Source organism: Centroberyx gerrardi, chromosome 5 (genome assembly GCF_048128805.1).
Source record: "Centroberyx gerrardi isolate f3 chromosome 5, fCenGer3.hap1.cur.20231027, whole genome shotgun sequence".
Taxonomy (NCBI): domain Eukaryota; kingdom Metazoa; phylum Chordata; class Actinopteri; order Beryciformes; family Berycidae; genus Centroberyx; species Centroberyx gerrardi.
In genome coordinates this window covers 25117215-25141918 of record NC_136001.1, presented here as the reverse complement: position 1 = coordinate 25141918, position 24704 = coordinate 25117215, and the positions used below count along the sequence as shown (strand labels likewise).

Here is a 24704-nt window from a genome sequence, read left to right as displayed (position 1 = left end):
GAACCTACCTCCACACTGTTGGCCAGGGTGCTGATGAACTGGAAGCCTGGAATGCGTTTCTGGGTGCACACCACCCCAACATCTTCTGAATGTTTGCAGTCAGACACTCCAAAGCCGTTGGACTCACACTGAGCCAGGCTCTTCTCTCTACCACTACAGTGGACATTGTCTAGCCAGATACGGCCTGGAACGGAGAGAGGCAAAGATACGAGTGAATGGATATATGTGATGATTTAAAGCTGAAATAGATGCTCTCTGTTAATGAAGGTTCCTGTGGCAGAATCAATGAGGAGTTATCTTTGCTTTCTTCAGTAAAGATTTGAATGGGTTTGGCCCATGAGCCTGCTGGCTTGACATTGGATTACTGCCTATGGGAGCGCTTATATAGACATTTGACTAAGTGACTTGGATTGGATTTAGCTTTTGTACATTGTTGTATGTTGGCTTTCTGCAAATGTTATGTTCATCTTGATGCTGCTTTCTTGGCCTTTGAAAAAGAAATTCTCAATGGTTTCAATTCAATGGTCTACCTGGTTAAATGGTAAAAAAAAAAAAAAAAAGTAAATATGGATATATGTTATGATATACTTGCGTATGTTTTGGTGGCCCCTTGTAAGACTGCTAGCAGAAATGAAGCCCCTTACCCTGGCAGTGTTAGTGCTGTGCTCTACCCACTGAGCCACAGGAGCACAATCTTGAACTTCCCATAACTTTCACCCGTGGATTATTTCACATGCAAACACAAAAGGATGAGTGGCTCTAATACTTTACCTTCACAACCCGAGCCATGTGTCACACCCTATTGACATCTATTTGAGTATTTCCATTGAAGTCTGGCCATAGAGACAGTAGACCTACTCACGTGGAGATGTGTTTGGTTTCCACCACAACCTGACACGTTCTCTCAACCCAAAACCTGGCTGGGAAGTGTTCTCACAACTCAAGCGGATCATCTGCTGACCAGCTGGCTGTTATGAATCAGCCACGAGGAAAACCGCATAACTGTGATCATGGAAACCACCGATGGATTGCGCGACAGGCTGAACACGTTGTTGGGGAACATCCTAACCATACCTAATAAGTGACTTCATTTTATACGCTCCTTCACACACGTAGCCAGCCGCCTGGCAGAAGACGAGTACATTTGGAACATTCTCATTATACAACTAAGTCCTCTGGTATTGAAATACGGCAGAGTTTCCGAGTGTGATCCAGGTTGGCCTCCGAGGGAATATTTTTATTGTACACCTTTTTTCAAACAAATAGTCAACATTGCCAGTTGTGATAAATCTGGATTGCTGTGTTAAAACTATTATTCGCAAGCCTCATGGGAATGTAATTTCACAATCCAGTGAAAAGAGCAGGCAGTACTCAGGAAGCCATGAATTTTCTGATTGAGCTTTTATTGGCACTTTAAGCCAAAGTCAGAATCATAACAAACTGGACAGAGTTCAATGCTCCATATGGTTAAGTTGGGAGATCTGAATAAAATGTATAAAATGACTATAAGTAACATGAAAAACATAAATGACCAAATTATCTTTCAAAATAGTTTCTGTGCAGTTGCAGTTGATCCCAATCCTAACTCTTGCCTTAACCACTGAGCATTGAGCGTGTAGGTTGTAGCCTTTGCCTTTTCTGATGCTGTATTTCTCACATTGAAATTATACATAATAGCTGTGTGAAGAGTTCTTGATGAATAGCTGTGCAGGAAAACACTCTACATCCTAAAGGGATGTCCTCCAGTTGTAATGTGTTTATGCCTTTAATTAAAACCATGAAGTGGTTTCATTCGCCAAGGTAGAAGTCATCATGATGGAAAATGGGAAATGCTCTTGTTCACAGTTATGGCCATGTGTTCCCATCAACTACAAGAAACCAGGGACTCAGATAAAACTAGTTTCCAGTCACAAACACAGCTTCTCTGTGCCTCAAATCTACTCCTTTCAATGCTGATTCTCCTACACACCAAACCAAACATCTACTTGTCAGCCAAAGAAAAACCCTCCTCCGCCACATATACTCAGTCTTACCCAGTCTTAGGTGTGGCTACACTGCTACACAATCTGTGGTATGCACCTAGAATCTGTGATATACAGCATGTGCCTCATAAATATATGATATATAATATAGATTAGATGAATGCCTCATACATTGTCAATGGCCATTGTTTGTTCAAGGCCTGGGCCTGGTGTAAAGCAAAGCCTGGTGTTACAAAATTTTTATTTTCTCTTTCTTCCCATTACTTTTGCTTCCTGAAAAACAGTATATTTACAGTAGTTACATGGTGTACCATAGGCGTGTATAAACACTCCAACCAATAATACCATCATAGATTTTTGAACACACAACCCCCACCCATCATATAAAACCTGGAACTTCACAGCTTTCAAAGTGACAGAGTGTCAACATGGTACGGCGGTGCAGTTTTGGGTGTTCACCCCCAAAAGCCCTGTTTCCTTTTCCTAAGACCCCGTGGTTGTGGTCCCGCTGTTTGTTATGGTCCAACCTGCCCACTTTTGAACAGTCCCTGCCCGCGCCCCGCCCCGCCCCCGCCCCGCCCCGCCCCGCCCCGCCCCGCCCCGAACTGTCCTGTTCCAATCAGAACTACATTGAATTACGGAAGCAAGTCACCATCAAAATACTGTTTCCTTGTTTAACTGTCCCATAGTGCAGAGTGTCCAAAAGTCAAGATCCACTATTGTCCTTTTGGAAAATTAGAAACACTGGGTGGGTGTTGCACATTCGAATGAGCCAAAATGAAGCCAAAATGATGACAATTAAAACAGCCACCATCTTTCTACACCTAAATCATTGTTGAATTCCTGTGTGTAATTTAAACATGTCACATAAATCACTCTCATATAATATGAGGCCTCCCGTTGATTACCTCCCATGCAATATTGTAGCATTACATGCATGGAGTGCATTACTTCATGAATGTGATTTGTCAAATGGCTAGAAAAGCTGTGGTCCATAGGGAAACAAATAACTAAGTTATTTACCTCACTTTTGAAGTGGCTCGCTGGATGCTTGTCTGTGGCTAGCCCAGCGGGAAAACATGTGTCTTTAACAAGGGACACCGAGTTAATAACAACTCACATCTTACATTTACCACCAGCAGCTATCGCATTTACAGAGTAAGGGAAAAACTCATCAGTCTTTTTACAGTTATGGAAGAAGTCATACAAGAAAAAGGGAGAAGATGAGATTACGTCTGTGTGTGTTTCCAGACTTTCCCCCTCATGCTCAGAACTGATTGGCGTGTCTCAGTTCTCCTTTAATGGAGAAACCAGTGCCTGAGGGTATTAGCAGTCAGACAGGAGGAAATGTGCAGCGAATTCAGGGCTTTCCATGGAACATATGAAACCATCTGCAGAGATATACTGCCTCTGAATGTGTGTGGTACTGGCCGGCGGTGAGATTAACACCTTGTGACCCAAAGAGAGTTTTTACACTGAAGACAGCAGTAAGAACATACAATGGAACGATTGAAATAGAGCCTTATATACAAATGACAAGGGTTTGAGCTGAACTGTGGAGGCTTTTGATTAGATTATATTTGGTTGAAGTTCTTGGAATGGGATATGCAGAGTGATAATTGCTCTCTTACCTTCTCCTCTTCCGTACTTGGACGAGGGGGACCAGGACTCGGCGTTCAGGTAGCCCAGCTCTCTGCACACCACTTGGGCAGCGTAGATGGAGAAGTCGTCATCGCACACCGTCCCCCACTCTCCGTTGTAGTACACCTCCACCCGGCCTTCGTAGTGTTTCCGCTTCTCCCCCGCCAGCCGCAGCTGGATCACAGGGGCGTTAGGGTCTGACTGGGCGTGGCACGGCGCCCACATGCACAGCAAGGTGAACAGGACACAGTGGATGGACACCGGGTGCACCATGATGCAGGATGAGAGAACTCCACACAGACAGCTATCTAGAGGGAGACAAAGAGCAAAAGGGTGTCAAGCAACAGATGCTAGGTAATGCTGCACAATACTGCTCTGAACTATGCTACACTATTCTATGGACAGTGTTATATGTACAGTAAGTATCTCTACATGAGATAGGCATTGAAGGTAACATTTTCCAACTATTCAACCTTCCTATACCAAAGAGTTTAAAGGAGGGCTGAATGTTATCCAAAATCAGGATAAACAGCAATTTGTGGTGTGCGGTAGTTGAGTCCAGAATTTGAGCGAAGGACCAATCTCAGTGTAAAGTTGCATTATCAGGCAGTAACAGTATGGTTTGGCTATCATAAGTCAACCAAAGACCCTGCACCCCCCCATGTGCCTCTACACAACCACAAGCTCATGGCCAACAACCATTAACAGAATCCACCACAGTTCCACAGCAGATCGAGCCAACAGCGAAAATAGACTCGACTGCCAGTAAGAGAGAGAAAGAGAAATACAGAAAGAGAGAAGGAGAGTCTTTACTCGGGTTAGGCTAAGGGTAAGGGTTACGTTGCTGAGACATGGATTCCTCTCTCTATCTCCCTGACAGCCTAATGGAGAGCAAATGTGGGATCCTGCAGGGAGGCTGCTGTCATCTATGTGCTGATGTGCGCCAGAGGCTGCGCAGCAGAGGTTCAGAGGGAAAGTTGACTCCACCTCGCTATTTCATGACAGACCATGAAAGTGTCAACGGAGGGACCCAAAGCCCTCAGGGAGGAATGCTCCTGGAGCGAAGGGAGGGAGGACAGGCAGTGAAAGGAAGCAAGGGAGGAGAGGGGAGGGAGGGAGTTAAGGAGACCTCCACCTCTTTAAGTTGTTGGTGGGAAAGGGTGTGGGGGGGGGGGGGGGGGGGGGGGGGGGCTTTCCAAGTTGATGTCATGGTAACGGCCATACAAACTGGCGACGTGACAGGCTTGAAACAGCCTGGAGTAAACAATCAATAAATTGTAATGCTACTCCATGAGACAAGACGTCACTTGTGATCTTATTGTTCTCAGGATGAAACATCTGTTTTCCCTTCCCCTGAATGGAGAAAGTTCAGCGGGGCTAGTTCACTTAGGCCTTATGATATTTAACATATCTGTTAATTTGACTTTGAGAATATGTCAGTGTTAACATAATCCTCCACATCCATCAGAGTTAATTTGACACTTTTTGACAGTTTTAAACAGCCGATCCAGAGCCATATCAGCTCTATGAGTGGACAAACAGCTCACCAATCAACACTTGTCAACTCCAAACAATTGTCACTGAAAAAAATATTTTAACACTGGGAAATTTGCTGTGTATGCTCCAGATAATATTCAACATACAGTATCTCCTACAAAACCAGTGCTGACACATCTATTTCTCACTTAAAAAGAATGTCAGTAGTTAAAACTTTGTCAGTACCATTCATCTGGCTCTGAAACTCCCCTTTTAATAACTGCAAGACTGTGTGGTTGTAAATGGAGATTTGCACATTGTAGACACCATGGCTGTAAAGAGACTTGCATGTAGTCTTGAATAAGAACAATAAGCCTATCAAAGCGACAACTGCCTGTCAGAGAAAGGTAGCCAGGGATTTTCAAGTCAACTGGAAAGTCCAAAATTCCACATGTTGAATTTATAGCTTTCTCACTCAAAGCCAGGCTGGGCTCTCCACAGAGATTCTTTGAATTGCCTATTGTTCATTTCAGAAAAGCATAAATCAACCATCAAGTCCCTCTAAGCCTGGACAAGCACCGTTCCCAGTGAGCTTGCTGGATAAATTACTCTCCAGGCCATACCATTGAAATGCCCAGAGAAAAGAAAGACCTTGTGGCTGTCTGGAGCCAGGAGACAGGGGAATCTGTCCCATGTCAACATCTGAATAATGCCAATAAGTGACAACTTCCAATTTGCTTCACGAGTTATTAGTTATATCACTGATGGCAATACAGTTTACATGACATGTTTTGATGATAAGAAAATGATGATGATAGGATGACAGGAAAACTTTTGGGGGCTGTGAAAACTGTCCCAATTGAAATGCTGCCAATCCATTTGAAATGCAGAATGCAAAACTAGGCTATATTTGTGTTAGACGTTTGACAAAGTTATTAAACCCAAAAGCAGCAATGCCAACGTTATCAGAGCAATAGCCTGCTATCACAAAAAGTCTCAGACATCGATTAGGCTGCATATGAGAGAGTATAACCCATCAGAAGTCAAAATATCCTAAAAAAATATATTAAATGTGAAAAACGCACTTACTTTGACAGATGAAACTATACTTTTTTCGAGAAGCAGGCTTGAGGTTTCCAACCTGTTGGAGTGGATGGTGTGGGCAGCAGCGGTTCTTTGTCCCCCTACTTGGCTGTTTTCTGTGCTCCGCTCAGCTGGCAGCGCCGTCCCGTCCCACTCCTCTGCTCACACAGCAGCCAATGAGCGGCGGCCTCAGCATCCAGCACCCGCCCCCTGGCCCAAACACCAGGGTTATGAAAACACACTAATTGGCGCTAGAAAGCTTATGTGAGTTTATAGAGAACTGGTGAGTGTTAAGCACAGCCGGTCGGACACCAATGACATTCACTCTGGACTAACTTCTAGATTAAATCAATTTATGACACATTTACACAGAAATTAGGAGAAAATTCCCCAGGTTTTAAAAAAAAATCCTATCAATTTAGATTATCAGACAGTGTCAGGTTCTGATCCCCCAAGATCCCCTTTATTAAAGATCTGGATCTGTCGATTCTGAAACCTATTTCCTAAAAGTCTATTTTGATTATGTATATATCTTGATATTGAACGTTTTCTTTGAATTTATGTTCTTCTATGCACTTCAAAATTCTACACATTTCCCAAAATTGTATGACTGTTTAAGTGTTTAATCAGTGTTCCATCTCCTATGCTAGAAAACAATGATCTATTAAAAGTGAAAGTCCCCTATGGAGTTACTCACTCTACACATCATCCTATTGAATGCTCGACATTGATTGGTGGTGTGCCTCCCTCTGTGGCTGGTGGCGCTGCGGTGTTACAGGACACCACCATGTGGTCAGAAGCTGCTGCGGTGCTAATCGACGCGACGTGGTGGTCTCACTTACTTTACACATGGTAATGAAAAGGCTGATCGACCCACAGGACAGGGAGCACAGAAAATATAATTTGGCACAAATTCACAGCTGCGATTTCAAACACAAACTGTACAAACACACTGTGAACTGACTCCACCTGCCTGACTCTAACACATGAGGAATGACAGTCCTGAGTTAACTGATGATCTCCTCTGTCTGAAAATCCCCCCAAAAAATCCCAGACATAAAATGTGATGAAATTCTTTACTTGAATGTAAAATGTGTTGTTTAGCCAACATCCTTCAAACCACTTGTTTAACTTTACCCAGTGTGCTATACTTTTACCACTGTCATTATAGTACGCTTATCACTGAGCGTTAATCTTTCTTTACCTCTTGATAAATACTGATCAGCAACTGTAGCATCATCATCATCATCATCATCATCATCATCATCATCATCATCATCATCATCATCATCATCCCTGGACTGTTTTGAAATGTTTATATGGAGGAGGATTTTCTTCTTATTTCTTTTCTTTTTTTTTGGATGATGATGAAGTCAATGGTGATAGTAATGTGGTGGTAATATTAATTGTGGTGGTGGTGATGATGATGATGATGATGATGGTGATGATGATAGTAGGTGAAAGTATTGCTTCTGGTGGTGGCAGCAGTAGTTTGGTAATGGGCGGAGTGTTGATGATATGATCTCCACCTCCTCTGACTTCCCTCCTCCTCCTCCTCATCTTTGTCCTCCCTTCCTCCTCCCTCTCCTCCTCTACCTCCTCTACCTCCTCCTCATTCTTCCATTGGAGCATCGTGATGAATCACACCTGGCTAGCTTGCCAAATGTGGCCATCAGTAAAAATTGATGGCCACATTTGGCAAGCTAGCCCTTTCCACCCTCCTGACTATTTAGAACAGGTTTGGTAGTGATGGACGTGTTTTAGGAGGCAAAAGGGACTTAATGAGGACGACCACTTGTTTACTTGGAGTAAACTTCATTCCCCTCACATGCTGTAACAGTGGGTGGGCAGGGGAAGAAAAACAGCCAGCATGATCATTTGCTCAAGTTAAGTACTTGATAGCTAGCTGTCTAGAAAATATATTAACGTGATAACAAAGAGTTAATTGCATTTCTCACATTTAGTTAAAAAAAAAAAAGATTGACACAAAACCAGTCTAGTCCAGGGGGCCAGGAAGGGACTCAGCTTTGAAGTCAGTGGTCAGTGGTCAGACCAAACACACACTAATGCAACTCTAATGCTGGTATAAGTGCCAGTTAGTGAGTTAAGTACCTTGGTGGTTCAAAATTGGGCAGTTGCCTGCAATTCACTGCCATGCCAATATTTTGGACCAAGCCAGACTCTTTTGTCATTTTTAATACTATTGTTACCACTGACTAATGGAGGTGACTGCTGGATCTTGACTCAAATACCCAAAATGTGGCAGTAAGCCACAGTAGAATGGCTGCAGGAACATGGAAACAGTGATGGAAGTTGGCTTGTGGCTGGACTGTAGGAACAAACAACAGAGGTTGCATCTGTTTGTGTTCATCACTGCTCTGTCATGGTAGCTGGCTGGAGAACTCCTTCATCTTTGCACGGACACAGTGAGTAGACTCAAGCAACAACAAAGATCTTCTGCCACTGCTATGCAACAGTCATGTTTCTAGTTTGTTCTCTGTGTGCGCTGTGGGTCACATGCTGTTTTTTCTGCTCCATGTAATCTTCCCTGTCTTACTGGTTCTGATGATGCAAATCTCCATGTGTAAAGTACAAACAACATTGGAGAAAGGAGGAAGGTAGTTAACAATTAATTATTTTTGCCACAATAAGAGGAATATTTTTGACACAATCTAAAAGCAGCATTACTAAACAAAGAAAACATATTTTTAAAAATCATATTTTTTATATTTGAGAGGAGTAAGACTTTGATGGGGCATGTGCCCCCTCAGTATGCATTAGAACCATGGGAGTGTAGCCTACTCCCACATGTTGTTGATGCACCTCCACGGGACACTGGCTTAGGATTTTATCCTTAAAAATACTTGATGGCAAGAAGAGGAATCAATTCTGTAATAAATATGCAGATCTTAAATGACTCAATCAAACAAAATGGCATAATATACTTAAATTTTAACCATTTATTCAGGAATGCCTTATGCACAAAATATAGCAGTTAACATACAATCTGGGCATATTTATTTCTTCCATTTTACAAATATTAAGAACAAAATTATGAATATCCTTTTCTTAAAGTATAAAATATACACATATTGTACTGCAACAATGGATTTGCATTGAAAAGCACCTTCAAACAAATGCAACACCACCACAATAAGACATAAAGTCATATTGAAACCCATTTGATTTGGCAAAGACATTTGGCAGTTGATTGTTCTGATCCACGAAACAAAAGAAGGGTCCAAAGCAGGCGTTAGATAAACATATCTAATCAAAAACACACTTTTGTGCTAATTTAGGTTCAGTCAGACCAGGAACATGTTAAAGGAATTGGCAATAGATGTTTTACTACATGGTCATAAGCCCATGTTAGCGGCAGCAGCAGGCCTTCACCTCTAAGCGTAATGTAGCCCACCATGTACTCACATGGCTCACTGGTCTACCATTACAGAGGAAGCATCACAACTGCAAACCTGTATAACTCACTGGTTTTCAGGATATTTTGATCATGCATTTGGCAAAAGAGTTTGGGAACACCTGCATCAGGGAAATAATAATAAAACCAAAACAAAACTTCTTCTTCTTCTTTTTTTTTTTTTTTTACAAAAAGGACAAATTAAAGGCACATCAGCAACATTTGGGTTTACAGACAAAACATGAATATAGTCCAAGAATATCTACATGGCTGCAACAGAATGCGCTGCTTAGGTTTCCACACTGAAAGGCAAAGGAACAGAAAGTTAAATCTGGCAGTTGACGTTTTTCCTACATGAGCTCCAACGTGACTCTCTTCTCCACGTCCATCACTGTCAAACCACTGCCAGATGAATATGATAGAACTGATACATTTAAGATATGATTCTCTTCTTGTTAAACAATCCCATAGATTAGGGAATTGAGGGCCACAGTGTATCTCAAATCAAAACTCTCCATGGTTTCACTTCAAACTATACACAACTAGGGACTTTACCAGATATTGTAGAATGTTATGATGTGCAATAACAGTAAAAAAATAAACTCAAAGGCAACTTAAGATATGCACTGTAATATTGGATACAATTCATTTTGTGCGAATTAAACTGTCCATTTCACAAACGTATGCGTTGCCAAAGAAATGGCAGATTGAAAAAGAACTCAAGGCGAGAAATAGGAATATAATATAATATAGTATGATTTGTTTAGGCACTCAATGAAGTGATCTCTCCCTTCAGAATACTGATCAGCTCAATTAATTACACTGCAGACCAAGCCAGTTGTGGTAATTAAATATGAAGATAAAAAGAGAAACATGGTGGCTGGGCTGTCTGCCTGTGCTCCAGAGCATCTCCCCCTCAGCCTACTGATGAACAAATATTGCACATATCTCTCCCACATGATTTTCTACAGTTTTGTGTAAAACATTATGTATAAAATGTGAATAAACAGCTTGTACTTGTACTCTCTGTTGTACAACTGGCTTGATGATTTTCCCAAACTTGCACACACTTCAAAGGAGAGGACCAACAGAAGACAACTGGTGGATCTCCCAACCTTTCAGTGAGCCTTTAAATCCATGACAGAGCTTGTAATTGAAAAGCACAGGGAAGCAGCCAGTGACCTCACTCACAAAGCCACTCCTTCAAAAATATCTGTCCTTTAATACACATTATGATAACTCTGTGCTTCTTCAACTGTCACATTATGGTATGATGTTTCTTGATTACTGTCATTTCATATTTCAGGCTGAAAAATGCAAATGAGCAAGTGCAATTACCCTACCTTTTTGATAATAATTTTGAAGAAAAAAAAAGAGCAGACAGAGAGGAAGGTTGAGATGTGCTGAGATGTGGTAAAGTATTTACATCACACGTTACAGTGGGAGAAGTCTGGGGCTGGAGCTGAGGGAGTGGGACTAAGTGCTAGAGAGTTTGATAAAAGGCCTCTTAGTCTGTTCCCAGTTTGGCAATCAGTTCATCACAGATCTTGGTGAGCTCCTCAATCTCTTGATTCTATGAGAGACAGAGAGAAAGAGAGTGTTAAAAATAGGTGTTGAATGTGCTAAATGTAACAGTTTAACATCTATGATTCAGTGCCACATGGAGATTTTGAGATTACCACAAGCAAATGAGACCATCACTGAGAAGATTGGCAGCCTCCATGGCAGTACATTTTACATTGTGTGACACAGGGTGGATTCGGAGGAAAATCTGCTGGATTGCTTTACAGCAGATAACAGGAAGAGGGCGCTGTTCTTCCAGCACAAACAGAGCTAAAGCTTTTTGCAAGTTTCTCTCAATGGCAGATGATGGAAAAAGTGGAAGGCCGATGGAAAAATCACTTCCAACATGTTTATCCTCTTAAGTAAAACCAAAGAGAAAACCTTTGACAAAGGCAAAGAGGGTTGTTGCGGAAACAACAGGTATTATGGGAAATGTGGTCTTAATTTTGAGAAACAATAGTACAAACAATACCAGTGGTGTGAGATAAAGGATACCAATGGTCTCAAACATGGTCTTATTTGTTTAAGGTAATTATACCAAGGTACACCAACGCGTAGCACCTTTAACCAGAATAACAGACTTCTAAAAAGACGTATCAGCCAGTAGACATTTAAAACAGTTTATCATGTTCAAATTACCTTTTGGAGGACAGCTCTTTCAAGTGAATCCACCTTCATCTGCTCCTTCCTCAGGCTGGCGTTGAGCGCCACACTCTCACCATTGGCTTTGGTGCGCACCTGGGCTATCTCCTCATTGGCCCTGCAAGAGGCACAAGAGACAGGTAAGGATCATCAAAATGACAGACTCGTATGTCTTGTTTGGAATTTGAAATAGCTTTTTACAGTAAATGAGGCATTAATTGCATTCAGACCTATGAATGAGGATATGTGGAGACAAACCGTGATGGGATGCCTAACTTACTTGTCCAGTTTCTCCTCAGCATGGATCTTGAGGGTGTGGTATCTCTGCTCCTCCTGTTTGACCCGCACCAGGTACTCCTGCGCACACTTCTTCAGCACCTCTTCATTCTGGAGAGATACAGCAGAGGAGATCAAGAGATCCGGCTATTATGCACTGATGCGCTGACATCTCACAACCTCGTTAGCTCTACTGACCTTCTTGAAGCCCTCCAGGACAGTCTTCATGTTCTCGTACCTCCTGAAGAGGTCGGAGAGCGAGCGCTCCACAGAGTTGAGGTCGGCCACGGCCTGGTCCCTCTCCATGGTCAGCTGCCTGACGCTCTTATGACAGGACAGGGTCTTCTGCTGCTGCTCGTCCTCTGTACGCAGTGAAAGGGTCAGATTTAAAGGAAGGAACAAAGCCAGGGTTAGAGGCATACTCAGTCTTAACGGCTAAAATGATACATCATTGTGGGTACACCACCAGATTAAATAATAAAAAAAAATCGCCAACACCTGAATGCATATTACCCCAATTGTTTGAAATTGTTTTCAGTATATGTGGTAAAAGTTGCTTTGATGTCTTGATTTTTTGTATCCTGTTATTTAGGAAACACATTGTAAATTTAATGCATCTTTTGTGGGGAATGTATTGCAGCTTGAAGGTGACCCAGATTTTGAGAGAGCAGCAATAAAGTAGAACTAAACACTATTTACAATAAAGCGACCCTCCAGTCTATGTTCAAAACAAACAGAAAACACGACCACTAGGTGGCAACAACTTACCAATCATCTGTGCAACTGTTTTCTCATATTCTGCAACTATTTTCCTGTCAAGATGAAAATAGAAAGCAGCCCTTTGTCAACTTTGTTTCACCAAGTTATTTGTAATCTGTTCTACATTTGCACTCTAATGTTTTGTACATGTGAACCAAGGCGGCAGAGAAACAATTTAGTTTCATACCTCATCTCCAAAACCTCTGCTCTGCTCTCCTCGTACTTTCTCTTCCACTCATTAGCCTCAATCTCTTTAGTGATGATCTGTTTGGAAGAAAAAAAGGAAAAACTTATATAGAAGGGTATTTAAGGAGTTAATAATGATGCTGTTTAGAGCTCTGGTGTGTGGTAGTGACGAACCTCTTCTCTGATCAGGGTGAGCACCGCAGCCTTGTCCATCTCACTCAGAGGCATGCCGTCCTGGGACGGGGAGTCTGTGTCTTGGCCCTCACCGCCAATCACCTTTGATATTTGGTTGGAGTCCGACATCATCTGACAACATTCAACATCCTGTTATATTTTACGTTTAGATCCCCATGCCTTGTCCCGAATCGATACCTCGGTTGCTTTTATTTGCCATATCAGACATTTTTACTTATGACATGGCTTATTTGCAGTATATAAAAATCCCAGGAGTTTTCTAGGACATGTACTGCAAATTTGACACCATTTTATTAATCAAACATTTGTCTAGTATCGAGGTGCTAGTGTGGGCGATCTTGCAACAAATGCTCTGTTAGTACAATGGGCTCAAAGTTGGGATGTTAGTCTAAGAAAAATATTTCTTTAAGAGCGATTGGATTTCTCCTGTTGCAAAAATGGCTGGTGGGACGCAAGATTCCAGGTTGTAAATGATGTCCCAGTATGAACAATAAAAACAGGTGGGATTCCAATTACCTTCTTCCCAACTGTGATGAAGAATGGCTAATGGAAAAATTTTTCACACAGTTTTCCCTTAGTCCACTTACCAGGTCATGTTTCAGACTGCAGGTGTCCTTCTCCTCCAGGTCATCTGTAATCTTGGTCTCAGTCCCTACAAGGGGGAAAACCCAAATAATTCAATATAGATCTAATGTTGACATTTAATAATACTAATTATTTATATTTAAATGACATTTAAAGGAACATCAGTTCACATTCCACAGTACTCAGACCTGAGGAACATTGCGGAGGACACCTATGAGATAGTTTTAATGTAAAGACATTTATCATTTTCTTATAAACCAAGTGACATGCTGCATGAGTTGAATGGTATTTGTAGAGGGCTATGTATAAATAGAAAGAGATTTGATCCAAATTACAATCCCTTCTGCAAGCAATAGCACAGCTCCAGGATATTTCCCGTGCTGTTTGGCATGGCATTGCATTTCTCAAACCTCACAAGAGGTTGGGCAGCAGGGTGGCGCAGTGAGTGGAGAAACTGCCCTACAACCACACAACAGGATCAAGCCTGAGTCAGCAAGCACCTGTCCTGCTGAAGAGTTCTTGAGTAAGACACTGAATCCCTACCAGCTGCAGGGCTGCTACTCTGCAGCTCAGCCTGACCTCTGACCTCCTGTGGAGGGGGCAAGCGAAAAGAGAATTTCCCTATGAAGATCGATAAAGCATCAGGGGTTCAAGCCGTATGGCTGAAACACTATTGTATGTGTTTGTTTGTTTTGCAACGGTTTGTTTTGCTATTTTTCTGTTGCAACGGCACCCACCCATGTTGGCCAGAGGATGGCACTATAATTAAATGTCAAACATTTTCAGCTTTAAAAGGCCATAACTCCCACACCTTAAATCTGATTGACACAAGACTCTGTATACATATGCATCGGTTGTGAGAGACAAGGACAATTCTGCATACCAGTTTGGATGAGACACTAAATACAGTATTAGACAGTAGCACTTTAATTGTTTTACCATTCACACTAATGAAACTTTAACATCTACTAAACAGCTTTAAGGCCTTAATGTAAAAAGTTTAAATCCCTACAATTGCTGCTTACAGCTATAATTATGATGATGATAATTATTATCATTCGATGGCAGAAATGCTCATCACACCATGTCAGAATTTCCATTTGTCTGAACTTAAGTCTGATGAACAGGGGCGCTGTTTTTCTAATACATGATTTGATGCAGAAATGCCATGTTTCAGTGATGACCACATGATATGATGATTGCACCACTGCTGCAGACTGGTGCTTTTAATGCATACCAGTGGGATGCATCTGTTCCCTAGCGTTATATTTGCAACCTTCACTTATCCAGGGCAGGTTTTTGCTGAGCATGCTTTTTAAAATCTTTTTATACAGTTATACACATTCTGGGAGCTACGCAGTCTGTCCTGGTATTGGAACTGGCAACCTTTCAGCCACAAGCCCACTTCTGTAACACCACACTATGCATTTACACTGAGCTAGAATGGTCTTTCCTGTGCCCTAATATTTAAACACTCCTCACTTCACTAGATCACAAGATATCATAGAGGCTTAGCTGGAATTAAATAGACTAGATGTTATGACTAAGCCCCTGGATAGCAATACTTAACAGATTCCAGTGCTTTTTGCATCAGATAATCAGATAACACACAAAAGCAAGTATAGCTTCTTGGACAAATAGGCCAGCTAGTCCTTTGTCTGAAGCCGAGGAGTAAGAAAAAAGATCCCAAATGCCCCCAGGCAGGAAGAGTGGATTCCCTTAGAGTGGCTGTTCCCTTGTGACTGTGATTTAGCACCGTTTCTACGCAGCTGTTGAACTTCACTCTCCTTTCAGTATCTCCTTTTGCCTTTTGTCCAATTTAACTCAAACACACTATTATGATACCAATTTACAAAAGAGGAACGCTGCTTTGTCTCCAGTGTAGTGAGAGGTGACAGGATCATCCTTTGTCATCGGTGGGTCATCGGTGCTTTTTAAACATGCCTTGGATACATTTTTCTGCCAGAACACTATTATGATTATTAAACTTTATGAACAAAAGGGGATCCTGAAGACAGACATACCGTCAATCATAGACATATCGTTGATGGGCTGACTTTTGCCTGGTCCTTTGCTGCACTCAGAGTCTCCTCTCTCCGCCTGGGTGTCTGTGGTCTGGCCCATGATGCCGGTGGAGGCCAGCTTCTCCTCGTCGGTGGCGTGATGAACTCGCTGGGTGATCTCTGGAGCCTGAACCACCACCTCCTCCTCCTCCTGAACACATGGATCACGTTAGATATTAGCTATTCTGAAAAAAACAAAACTCCTTACAGAAAAACATTTTAGTTAGTACCTGTTTTAAAACCTTTTCCTACCAAATACTTGAGGATGGAATCATGTATATTTTCAAACTATTGAGTGATAAATTTCATGTAGCTTTTTATCTAAAAAGTCAATATGTAGTGTTTTGGACTGAAACCTTTCATGTGAACAAATATGGATGGATATAAGTGACTTCAGATATGGTAATATTACTTATCACTATCCCATACATCCTTCATATCTCCAGTACTTAACTAGTACTCTACTGTAACCCCTCTGTAGGGAAGTTATATTAAGATAACATTGTTGGGTGTGACAAACTCTGTGTTAAGGCAACTTGAGAGACTCTGGGGGTATAAAGCATCTTTGTGTCCTGAAGATGGAGGAGGTGATTATGTTGAGGGCACATGGGACTAATATTTGACTGCTGAGTGATGATGAGTCACGGATCTGTCACCACGCCAACCCAGCACTGCAGAGCTGGACACACTGATGCTCCTGTCAGCTTTAGTACTGTGTGTGTGTGTGTGTGTGTGTGTGTCAAGAGGTGAGGCCCAGAGGGTGGAAAGCTGCTGAATAATGGGCATTGCAGTGTCACTGCAGTAAGGTGAAAATTTTCAGCTGATACTGCGCACATACACACACACACACACACACACACACACACACACGCACACACACACACACACGCACACACACACACACCTGATTACCTGATTGCACACGTCAAGGACCAACGACTGGCTTTCATATTTCTGTAGTTTACAGGAATTCCTACAAAACAAGCACAGGACAATGATACAAGTGTAAAAAAATACAAAATATTCATCCTTATCTTAGAATTCAAATTCATGGTCACTGTTAGCTGCAAGCATTTTTTGTGCCATTTGAGCTCGTTGCACAGTCCCATATCAAATGAGGAACAGATACATATAACCATACTGGTGATGCCCAACTTCTGGAGGGATCACAAGACGAGACAAATCGAGGTGCTAATGTGCGAGGGGATGGCCTTGTGAGTCGAGGGGGAGTGAGGAAGACGTCTATTTGCTTCGCATGCTCCTTCACCGGCCAGTTTTCAAACGGCACATGCCATGAGACGAAGAGTAAAATGGCAAGCAGGCGTGACGAGGCAGACAGAGAAGGAGAGCATCGATAGCGAGAGTACTTACAACAGAAAACAGAGAAACTTGACTTGTTCAGAGGTCCTGAGGCCAATAGAAGTGGACGAAAGCAGAGGTTGGGGGTTGCGTAACAGACAAGAGGAGGAAGGATGAGGGATGAAAGGGATACAGCGAGGGAAGGGTGTAGATTTGAATGAGAGAATGGGGGAACAGGGAAGAAACAAAGGAGAGCGAGTGAGTGACTAAAGGTGTTCAGCTCAGCATGTTAGATACTCAGAGTTTAGCGTTTGGGGGGAGGTTCGGTCATAAACACAAGATGCCAACAGCCCTGTAAAAGCTGAATTTCAAACACTGCAGCTAGAAGCACTTAACAGCCTATATATAACCTCTTTGGGAATCACATCAATGGCAATATGCAGTGTTAAGTGTTTGGCATGAGCTCAAAGCATTGTTTGGTGTGCCTCCAACCGCTCGTGGATATAATAATAAAAAATACAGCATGAGAAACAGCAGACTCATTATGGTCAATCTAAAACTTATACAAGTGAATATAAATCAAACAACTTGAAAAATATACAATGAACTGAATATCGTTGTCTATACAATGTTACAACCACAAAATTGCAACCTTCTGGAGGGAATGGCGATTGAGTGGTAAGGTAACCACCGTTACCTTACCACTAAGATTATGAACGTATGGGTGGAAAGTGAGTGTCATCCAAGCCATTTCGCTGTAGACTTACGTGATTGTCCTGTCCTTGCTTTTCTTGGGAGCTTGCTTCGCTTTCTTCTCCTCTTGCGGGTGCCCTGCTTTCTGTTTGCCTCCATCTTTTACTTTTTTCTCAGGCTGAGGGGTGCTATTGGAGGAGTCCTCATTATTCAGGGCTTTGGAGGGCTTGAAGGGGTCCACAGAGTCATCAAAGGTATCTGGGTCAAAGCTATAGGAGCCCTTGGTGAGCACTGGAGGGCTGCTCATTGTGTTATTGCTACCGAATGGATTGAAGTTCGGGTCATCCCACTGACTGGGATCAAAGTTATATGTTCCTGACTTGGGAATAGGAACATCATCCAGATTCAGAGGTTCAGCAGACTCTGAAACTGACGTGGAAATAGTTTCTGCAATTGGATCCGGCACTGGCTCTGACACTGGTTGACAAACTGGTTCAACTGGTTCAGATACTGTGGGTTCTGGTGCTGGTTTGCAGGCAGCCGCTGATGCTTTGGGCCTCTGCTTCTTTCCTGGGAGTTTGCTGACTGTCTTTTTCCCACCTAACTTCCTCGGAGGTGGCTTGCTGACTGCCCCCTCGTCCAGACCGAACTCCAGCTTCACAGGCTTCGCCTCCGAAGACGACTCCATCACCTCTACTTCCGTTAGAGATGCAGAGCCAGCCTCGCAGACAGGGAGTGAGCTACCGAGCGGCTCTAGTCTGGGGAGAGAGTTTGGGCCGCATGGAGGGGGGGAGTTCTGGATTTTGGATCCGCCGCTGGTGAACGGGTTGAAGCTGTCATCCAGCTGGTCAGGGTCAAAGTTGTAGTTGACCTTTGGGACATGGAGTTCTTGTTCCTCATCCTCCTGAGCCAGCTCATTCAGCGGGGCCTTCAGCTTCAGCGATGGAGGCTTAGACTTGGAGGTTTTAGTCTTTCGAGCAGGCTCTGTCTGGCTAAGGAGGCCATTACACAATGTTTCTGGGCCAGCAAGAGGGTTCTCCTCAGGGGGCTCTGGAGCTGTACTGGCTGCAGGTCCGCTGGTCTGGGTTGAGCCTGGGTCTGGGATTGGAGCTGGAGCCACATCTGGGACAGGAGCTGGGACTAGGATGGGGGTCGGGGCTGGGGTTGGCTCAGGGGCTGGGACTAGGATGGGGGTCGGGGCTGGGGTTGGCTCAGGGGCTGGGACTAGGACAGGGGTTGGCTCAGGGGCTGGGAATGAGGTTGGAGTTGTGCATTTAGCCATTTCAGGCTCTGTCTTCATTGAGGATGAATCAGGCACCGGCACAGAGGACAAGGCTTCTGGAAGGTTCTCTGTTTGTTCTGATTTTTGGGCCTGGATGTCTATTTCCAGTGGGCCACCCAGTGGGACCACAGGCTCATCCTGACCCATGTTGTGGTGGAGCAACATGTCCTGATCCTCAGCAGGACCAGTCACCATCAGCTGCTCATCCTGCTCCAAATCTGAAGACGAAATGAAAGAAAACAAAGCCAGAATTAACCGCAGAAACCCGCTCATAAGTGAAACACAAAAAGACAAGAACGGACCAGCCATGCAGGTCTCTGTTGCCAATAATAGTCTGTCCAATCACTTCTACACCAGTAGGTAGGTGATGTCTGATTGAAAGCCTGCTTGAAAGTAGGTTGCTAGCCAGCCAACTGGTCCAATTGCTTCTGTTGCCATGGTGATGTTTTACTTTGAAGGCAGTTGACAGTTAAACCTAACAAAAAAAATACAAAAACAGCGATGTTTTATTTTGTGTGTTGGGTGCTGAGGCAACAGGGACAGAGGCTGTGATGTAATTATTATCCCCAGGGCCCTTTGAAATATCAACATATTTCAGCATGGCTGTCAGTCTCACACTATTCATGTAACATTATGTTGCTAGGAGACTAGCAACAGCCTGGTATATTTATATCCACATCCATGCATATTACCATGCAGCCCTAGTGTCATTTGCAAAATATTTATGCAATCTAACATGCCCATACTCATTACTCCATACAATATTTTGTTATAGAACTAGAACAGTATATGGTTCTCTTCTTTGCTCTCTCTCTCTCACTCTGGTGTGTACATGTTTTTCTGAGCGAGAGAGAGAGAGAGAGAGAGCGAGAGAGAGAGAGAGAGAGAGAGAGAGAGAGAGAGAGAGAGAGAGAAAGAAAGAAAGAGAGAGAACGTGCCACAACAAGGGCAAAACTCACTGATTGATTTGTGGTGGCTGTTTAGTTTGCAACAAGAAGCTGATCTTGTGGTCTAATTTGATAATAAATCTTAAATATATTAGTATAAATATTACTGATGTAATTATTGGTGGCACACTCCTCACAGATCTGCACACTGCCAGATCCAATGCAATGTGAATCAATGCAGCATGACAGTGAATTACAGTATGCTATTTGTTATCAGTTGAGTGCACTTCTATGAAAACCAAGCCAGCAGTACACAGCTGCTATACAGAAATCCTATCACATTTCTATGAATAATAACAAACTCAAAATTAGCTACCAATGTTATGGAACCCACAGTATTATGCAGTAGCATTGCTATTGCTGTTGTATATGCATTGACCCAAGCCAAAGGTCTTCTCCTCATGTAGTTCTCATTAGATTCATCCATCCATCCTGGAGACAGACAAAGCAACCGTCTGTATGATCAAGGATCCGGCTGTTATTGTCACCAAATATGCATTGCTTTGATTTGGGTTGGGTGCCCTTTGAGTGGGACAACGACTCATTATTTAGCTCTCTAGAAAATATTTACAAGCTGTTTAAGGTATATCCTGTCACGGATGTAGTAATGGAGACTTTGAACAAGCACAGACAAACAGAGCCATCAGCATGTTTACACTACAAGAGGTTTCTAGAGGCACTTCAGCTCTCGTCTGCCGGGAACAGAGACGGATCCAGAGCTGCTTCTCCACAGCTGCAGGAGGGGATGTTTGTGGTGGAGACAAAAGTGAACTCCCTCCTCCTCGCTCCATACTGGCCGACCTTTACAGCACACACTTTTGGAAATTGTTGCTGGAAGGATTATCCGTACCAAAACAATGATTGCATCACATTTACCACTCACAAAACATGGCCACAGGGTTTCAAAGCTCCTTAAAGGAGTGGAGAATAAAACCCAGATCGCTGTGTGTGGAGCAGCGAGACGGAGGACTGCCTGAGAACATGTTCAGTCACTCTCCTCCCTCTGACCTCTACCATTGACCGATGCAAAGCAGGCCGAACCAAAGCTTTTGTCAGACCTGTTGAATTCCAGAGCAAAGGCCATTCCCACACTCTCCTATAGACTCCTCCTCCCAGTGATTCAGATGACAAGGACGGCACAGCCGACATCATCACAACCCAAACCAGAGTCCCAGCTCAGCATGCATACCAGCTTACTTACCAAGCATGCAATTCACACTTCAGCGCCTGCTTCAGTGTGAGACAGCCTTGACTGTTTTTCATTAAACATTGGGCTATGCATTAATAATAATGCAGTGTTTGCATGCTGTATGTGCTGAAATTTTAATGCTGGAATAACTGGTACTCATAGTTAAACAAGGCAGGTAAACTCTTCTTGGAAGTTGATATGCAGTAGGCAGGTACATTCCTGAGACAGACAGTCAGACTGCATATGTCTCCAATTACACTGGTATGGTGAACTTGATATGTGACACACACAGTTGAGACATAATAGTGGAATTCAACTCAACCCAAATTCAATTTGGAGACAGATTAAATGAACTATTTATATATATCAATTATTATTTAGTTGATACATATTTTAGTAGGTGAGGACTTTGTAATGCAGGCTAACTATTGCTTACTGTTGACCACATACATACTTGTAAACAAATGAACATGCACGCGTGCATGCGTGCACACACACACACACACACACACACACACATAATGTCTCAGCATTCACAGAGACGTTAAAAGACTCTTGTTGCCATGGCAACAAGGAAAGAAGTATGCTCTGTCTATGTGTGTGCTAAGTGATACTGAAATGGCATTTTATTGCTTCTGTTCCATCGGTGTGTGTTCAGTTTGTTTATGTAAATGAGAACCTTCAAGTAGAATACACCTTATTGCCCCCAGGTATTACTGTAGTGTGTTTACACCTTGGACAGTATGCTGTGTCTCTCTCTCTCTCTCTCTCTCTCTCTCTCTCCCTCTCTCTCTCTCTCTCTCTGTTATTTGCACACAAGGTAGTGCTCAGCAGCGGCCTCACCTGCTTTGCCTGCATCAGTATTGTTGTTCTCCAGCTCTCCTCCTGGGACTGTCAGAGGGGCATGGACTGGAGTTGCTGCTTCAGGAGTCTCAAAATGGCCTTCTGAGTCAGAGCTGTGGTAGAGAGGGAGAGAGAGAGAGAGAGAGAGAGAGAGAGAGAGAGAGAGAGAGAGAGAGAGAGAGAGAACAACGCAGTTTACTATTTCCTGTCTCATCTACAGCACCATACAGTATGAGGTATGAGTCTGCACCATGCAGACTACTTGGACTTATAAACACTCAAGCATGGGAAAGGACAGGACTCTAGATTAGAATGTATTTTAATTGGCCATTGGCTGAAAATCAGTGATCTTTACCAGAAAACAGGCCACAGATGCTTTCCAGAAGAAAAAAAATGACTATATCACAGTGTTACATCTGAATCATGGCAAAGTAAAGCCTTTTGTTATTGTACAGCTGTCTGTACGCACTAGTGTAGCAAGTCATAGATTTGATTTTTTTCAAAAAGTCTAGATTTTTTTCATGTGGACATTTCTCAGTATTGATTTTGACATTACACTGTAGCGAGTATGTGGTCTGTGGTATGTAACTACTACATCACACTGCAGCAGACATGAAGTTATATAACCTATTGAGCCTATTGAGATGACTAGGAGATAAGCATGGACATTGATATCACTTAATGATTTAGCACTCCAGTGTACAGTATGTGGCTGAACACTCATGATAGTGTTTGGTTGATAAAATGTTGATAGCTGTGGGAGACAGAAACCCAACACTGACTTCCCTATAAAACACAAGTAGCGGTCTGGAAGAGTCAGCAGGGGAGGAATCTAGCTGTGAAGCTCCTCTACCACTTCAAACAATGGCTAAGGTGATAATGTTATCAAAGCAGACATGAGGAGCAGACACAAAAAAGGCCACGGAGCCTTGTGTGTGTGTGTGCCGTGTCTGTGTGTGTGTGTGTGTGTGTGTGTGTGTGTGCGATGATTACATCATTACACTAATTTGTACCTGTCTGCAGTGCTGGAGGCATGTTGTTTCTCTAAAGCCACAGAAAAGAGGCTGAGAAAAAAATTCTCCCTTTGTATGCTCTCCAGTCAGACCGCGTCACGTTCCGCAGACACAAACAGCACAAGAAACACCTCATATTCTCATCCAGAGCAACACCAGGAACATTTCAGTGTTACACAACCAAATGACACCACACTTGATGTTTCTGCACGGCAACAACAAACTGTCGCTGCTCGTGAGACCATGGATATATTTTTCTCTTCAGGAGGGAATTTGTTTGAACGTTTCCCCTCTTATTCTTCCCCTTGTTTCACCCAGCCTTACAGCATTGGTGATTACACAACCTGACAGGTGGAGAAGCAGAGCGCACATACAAACACACACTGACACACACACACACACACACACACACACACACGCACACACACACTCCTCCAGACAACGTGAACCACACTGCCAGTAGTCTCAAGGCTCAACTCTTGGCACAACACTTGCCTGTAGCCTTGAGATCTCTCCTCCTCTTCCTCTCCTCTCTCTCCACGTTGCTCCCTTCCCTCGCTCCCCTCCTGCCCCTCCTCATCCTCCTCTCCTTCTCCTCCTCGCACCGCCGTCCACGTCCATTTGGCCCATGACACGGGGGACAGCCAAGACATGTCTTCTTGTTTCCACGGGAGGGAGGTTCCTCTTCCGTCTGTTGACTTCACTGACTGACGAGCTTCACTGGAGAACTGGCCGCTTCGCTCTGCTTCTTCTTCCTCAAATTTCCACCCTGCCCACCGTCCTCACATCTTTCCACACAGCTTTCTCTTCTTCATAGGAGTTGCCAGTTTCCCATGAAGGGATGGAGACGTTTCTTTTCTACCGTTCAGGTTCTGCCGGTGTATTTTCTTTCTCGGGATGACAAAGGCTTCAGCTGCCTTCTCTCTCCCTCTATCTCCTCTCTCTCTCTCTCTATCTTTTCCTTTTTCCAGTCACGCTCGCTCCCCCTCTGTCTCTGTGGCAGAATACCACAGCTCTGATCAGCTGGTTTCCAAAATGCTGCTCTCACTCTCTCTCCTTCTGCATCCCCCACCCCCCTCCCTCTCTCTCCACCTCGGGCCCGTCCACTGAGAGAAAACACGGGGGGCGGGGGGAGGCAGGAAGCTCGCGCCTCAGACAGGATTGCAGCTCCGCCTGACCCAGCTAAACTGGTTTCCCCTGTGGTTCGAGAATGGTATCTCCCTGTCAGGCAGCTCCTCCACTCCGAAGCAGAAGGAGGGAGAGAGAAAACAAACACAGGAGGAGGAGGAGGAGGAGGAGGAGGAGGAGGAGGAGAACTGGTGGGGCTCCACATTTTACAGCCCAGAGAGAAGTTAGGAATGTGGGGCCGGAGCTTAACCCTTCCTTGCTCCCCCAGGCTGTTTAACCGTTAACTGTTTCTCTGTTTCAGTGGCAGGCATGCGAGACCAGGGGAACCGGTTACTGTTGCTTATAGTCCCTGGGGAACTACCTGACTGGAGGCATGTGATCCAGTTTGCCTGAGGTAAAGGGTCAGATCACTCCCTGACAAGAGGGCCCGACCTCTACTGGACT

At 43.5% G+C, this 24704-nt stretch overlaps 1 protein-coding gene across 1 annotated transcript; it reads right to left on the bottom strand.

The window, feature by feature from the left end:
• Positions 1 to 9891: 9891 nt before the first annotated feature.
• tacc1 (transforming, acidic coiled-coil containing protein 1) lies at positions 9892 to 24163 on the bottom strand. Its single transcript, XM_071894450.2, has 13 exons — positions 23628 to 24163; positions 22120 to 22232; positions 17933 to 19358; positions 16779 to 16839; positions 15828 to 16017; positions 13806 to 13870; positions 13198 to 13329; positions 13025 to 13101; positions 12847 to 12890; positions 12277 to 12440; positions 12083 to 12189; positions 11800 to 11920; positions 9892 to 11170 (listed from the first exon to the last, which is right to left on the bottom strand). Exons 1-13 carry the CDS (start codon positions 23783 to 23785, stop codon positions 11105 to 11107), a joined length of 2724 nt encoding a protein of 907 aa, XP_071750551.2. The 5' UTR covers positions 23786 to 24163; the 3' UTR covers positions 9892 to 11104.
• Positions 24164 to 24704: the final 541 nt, after the last annotated feature.

Coding starts and splice junctions, on each gene's coding strand:
- tacc1 (XM_071894450.2), bottom strand. CDS start 23,785: ATGTCTTGGCTGTCCCCCGTGTCATGGGCCAAATGGACGTGGACGGCG. Junction 13,102..13,197: donor TCACCCTGATCAGAGAAGAG/GTTCGTCACTAC, acceptor TCTTCCAAACAG/ATCATCACTAAAGAGATTGA. Junction 11,921..12,082: donor GCTGAGGAGAAACTGGACAA/GTAAGTTAGGCA, acceptor TGCCTCTTGCAG/GGCCAATGAGGAGATAGCCC.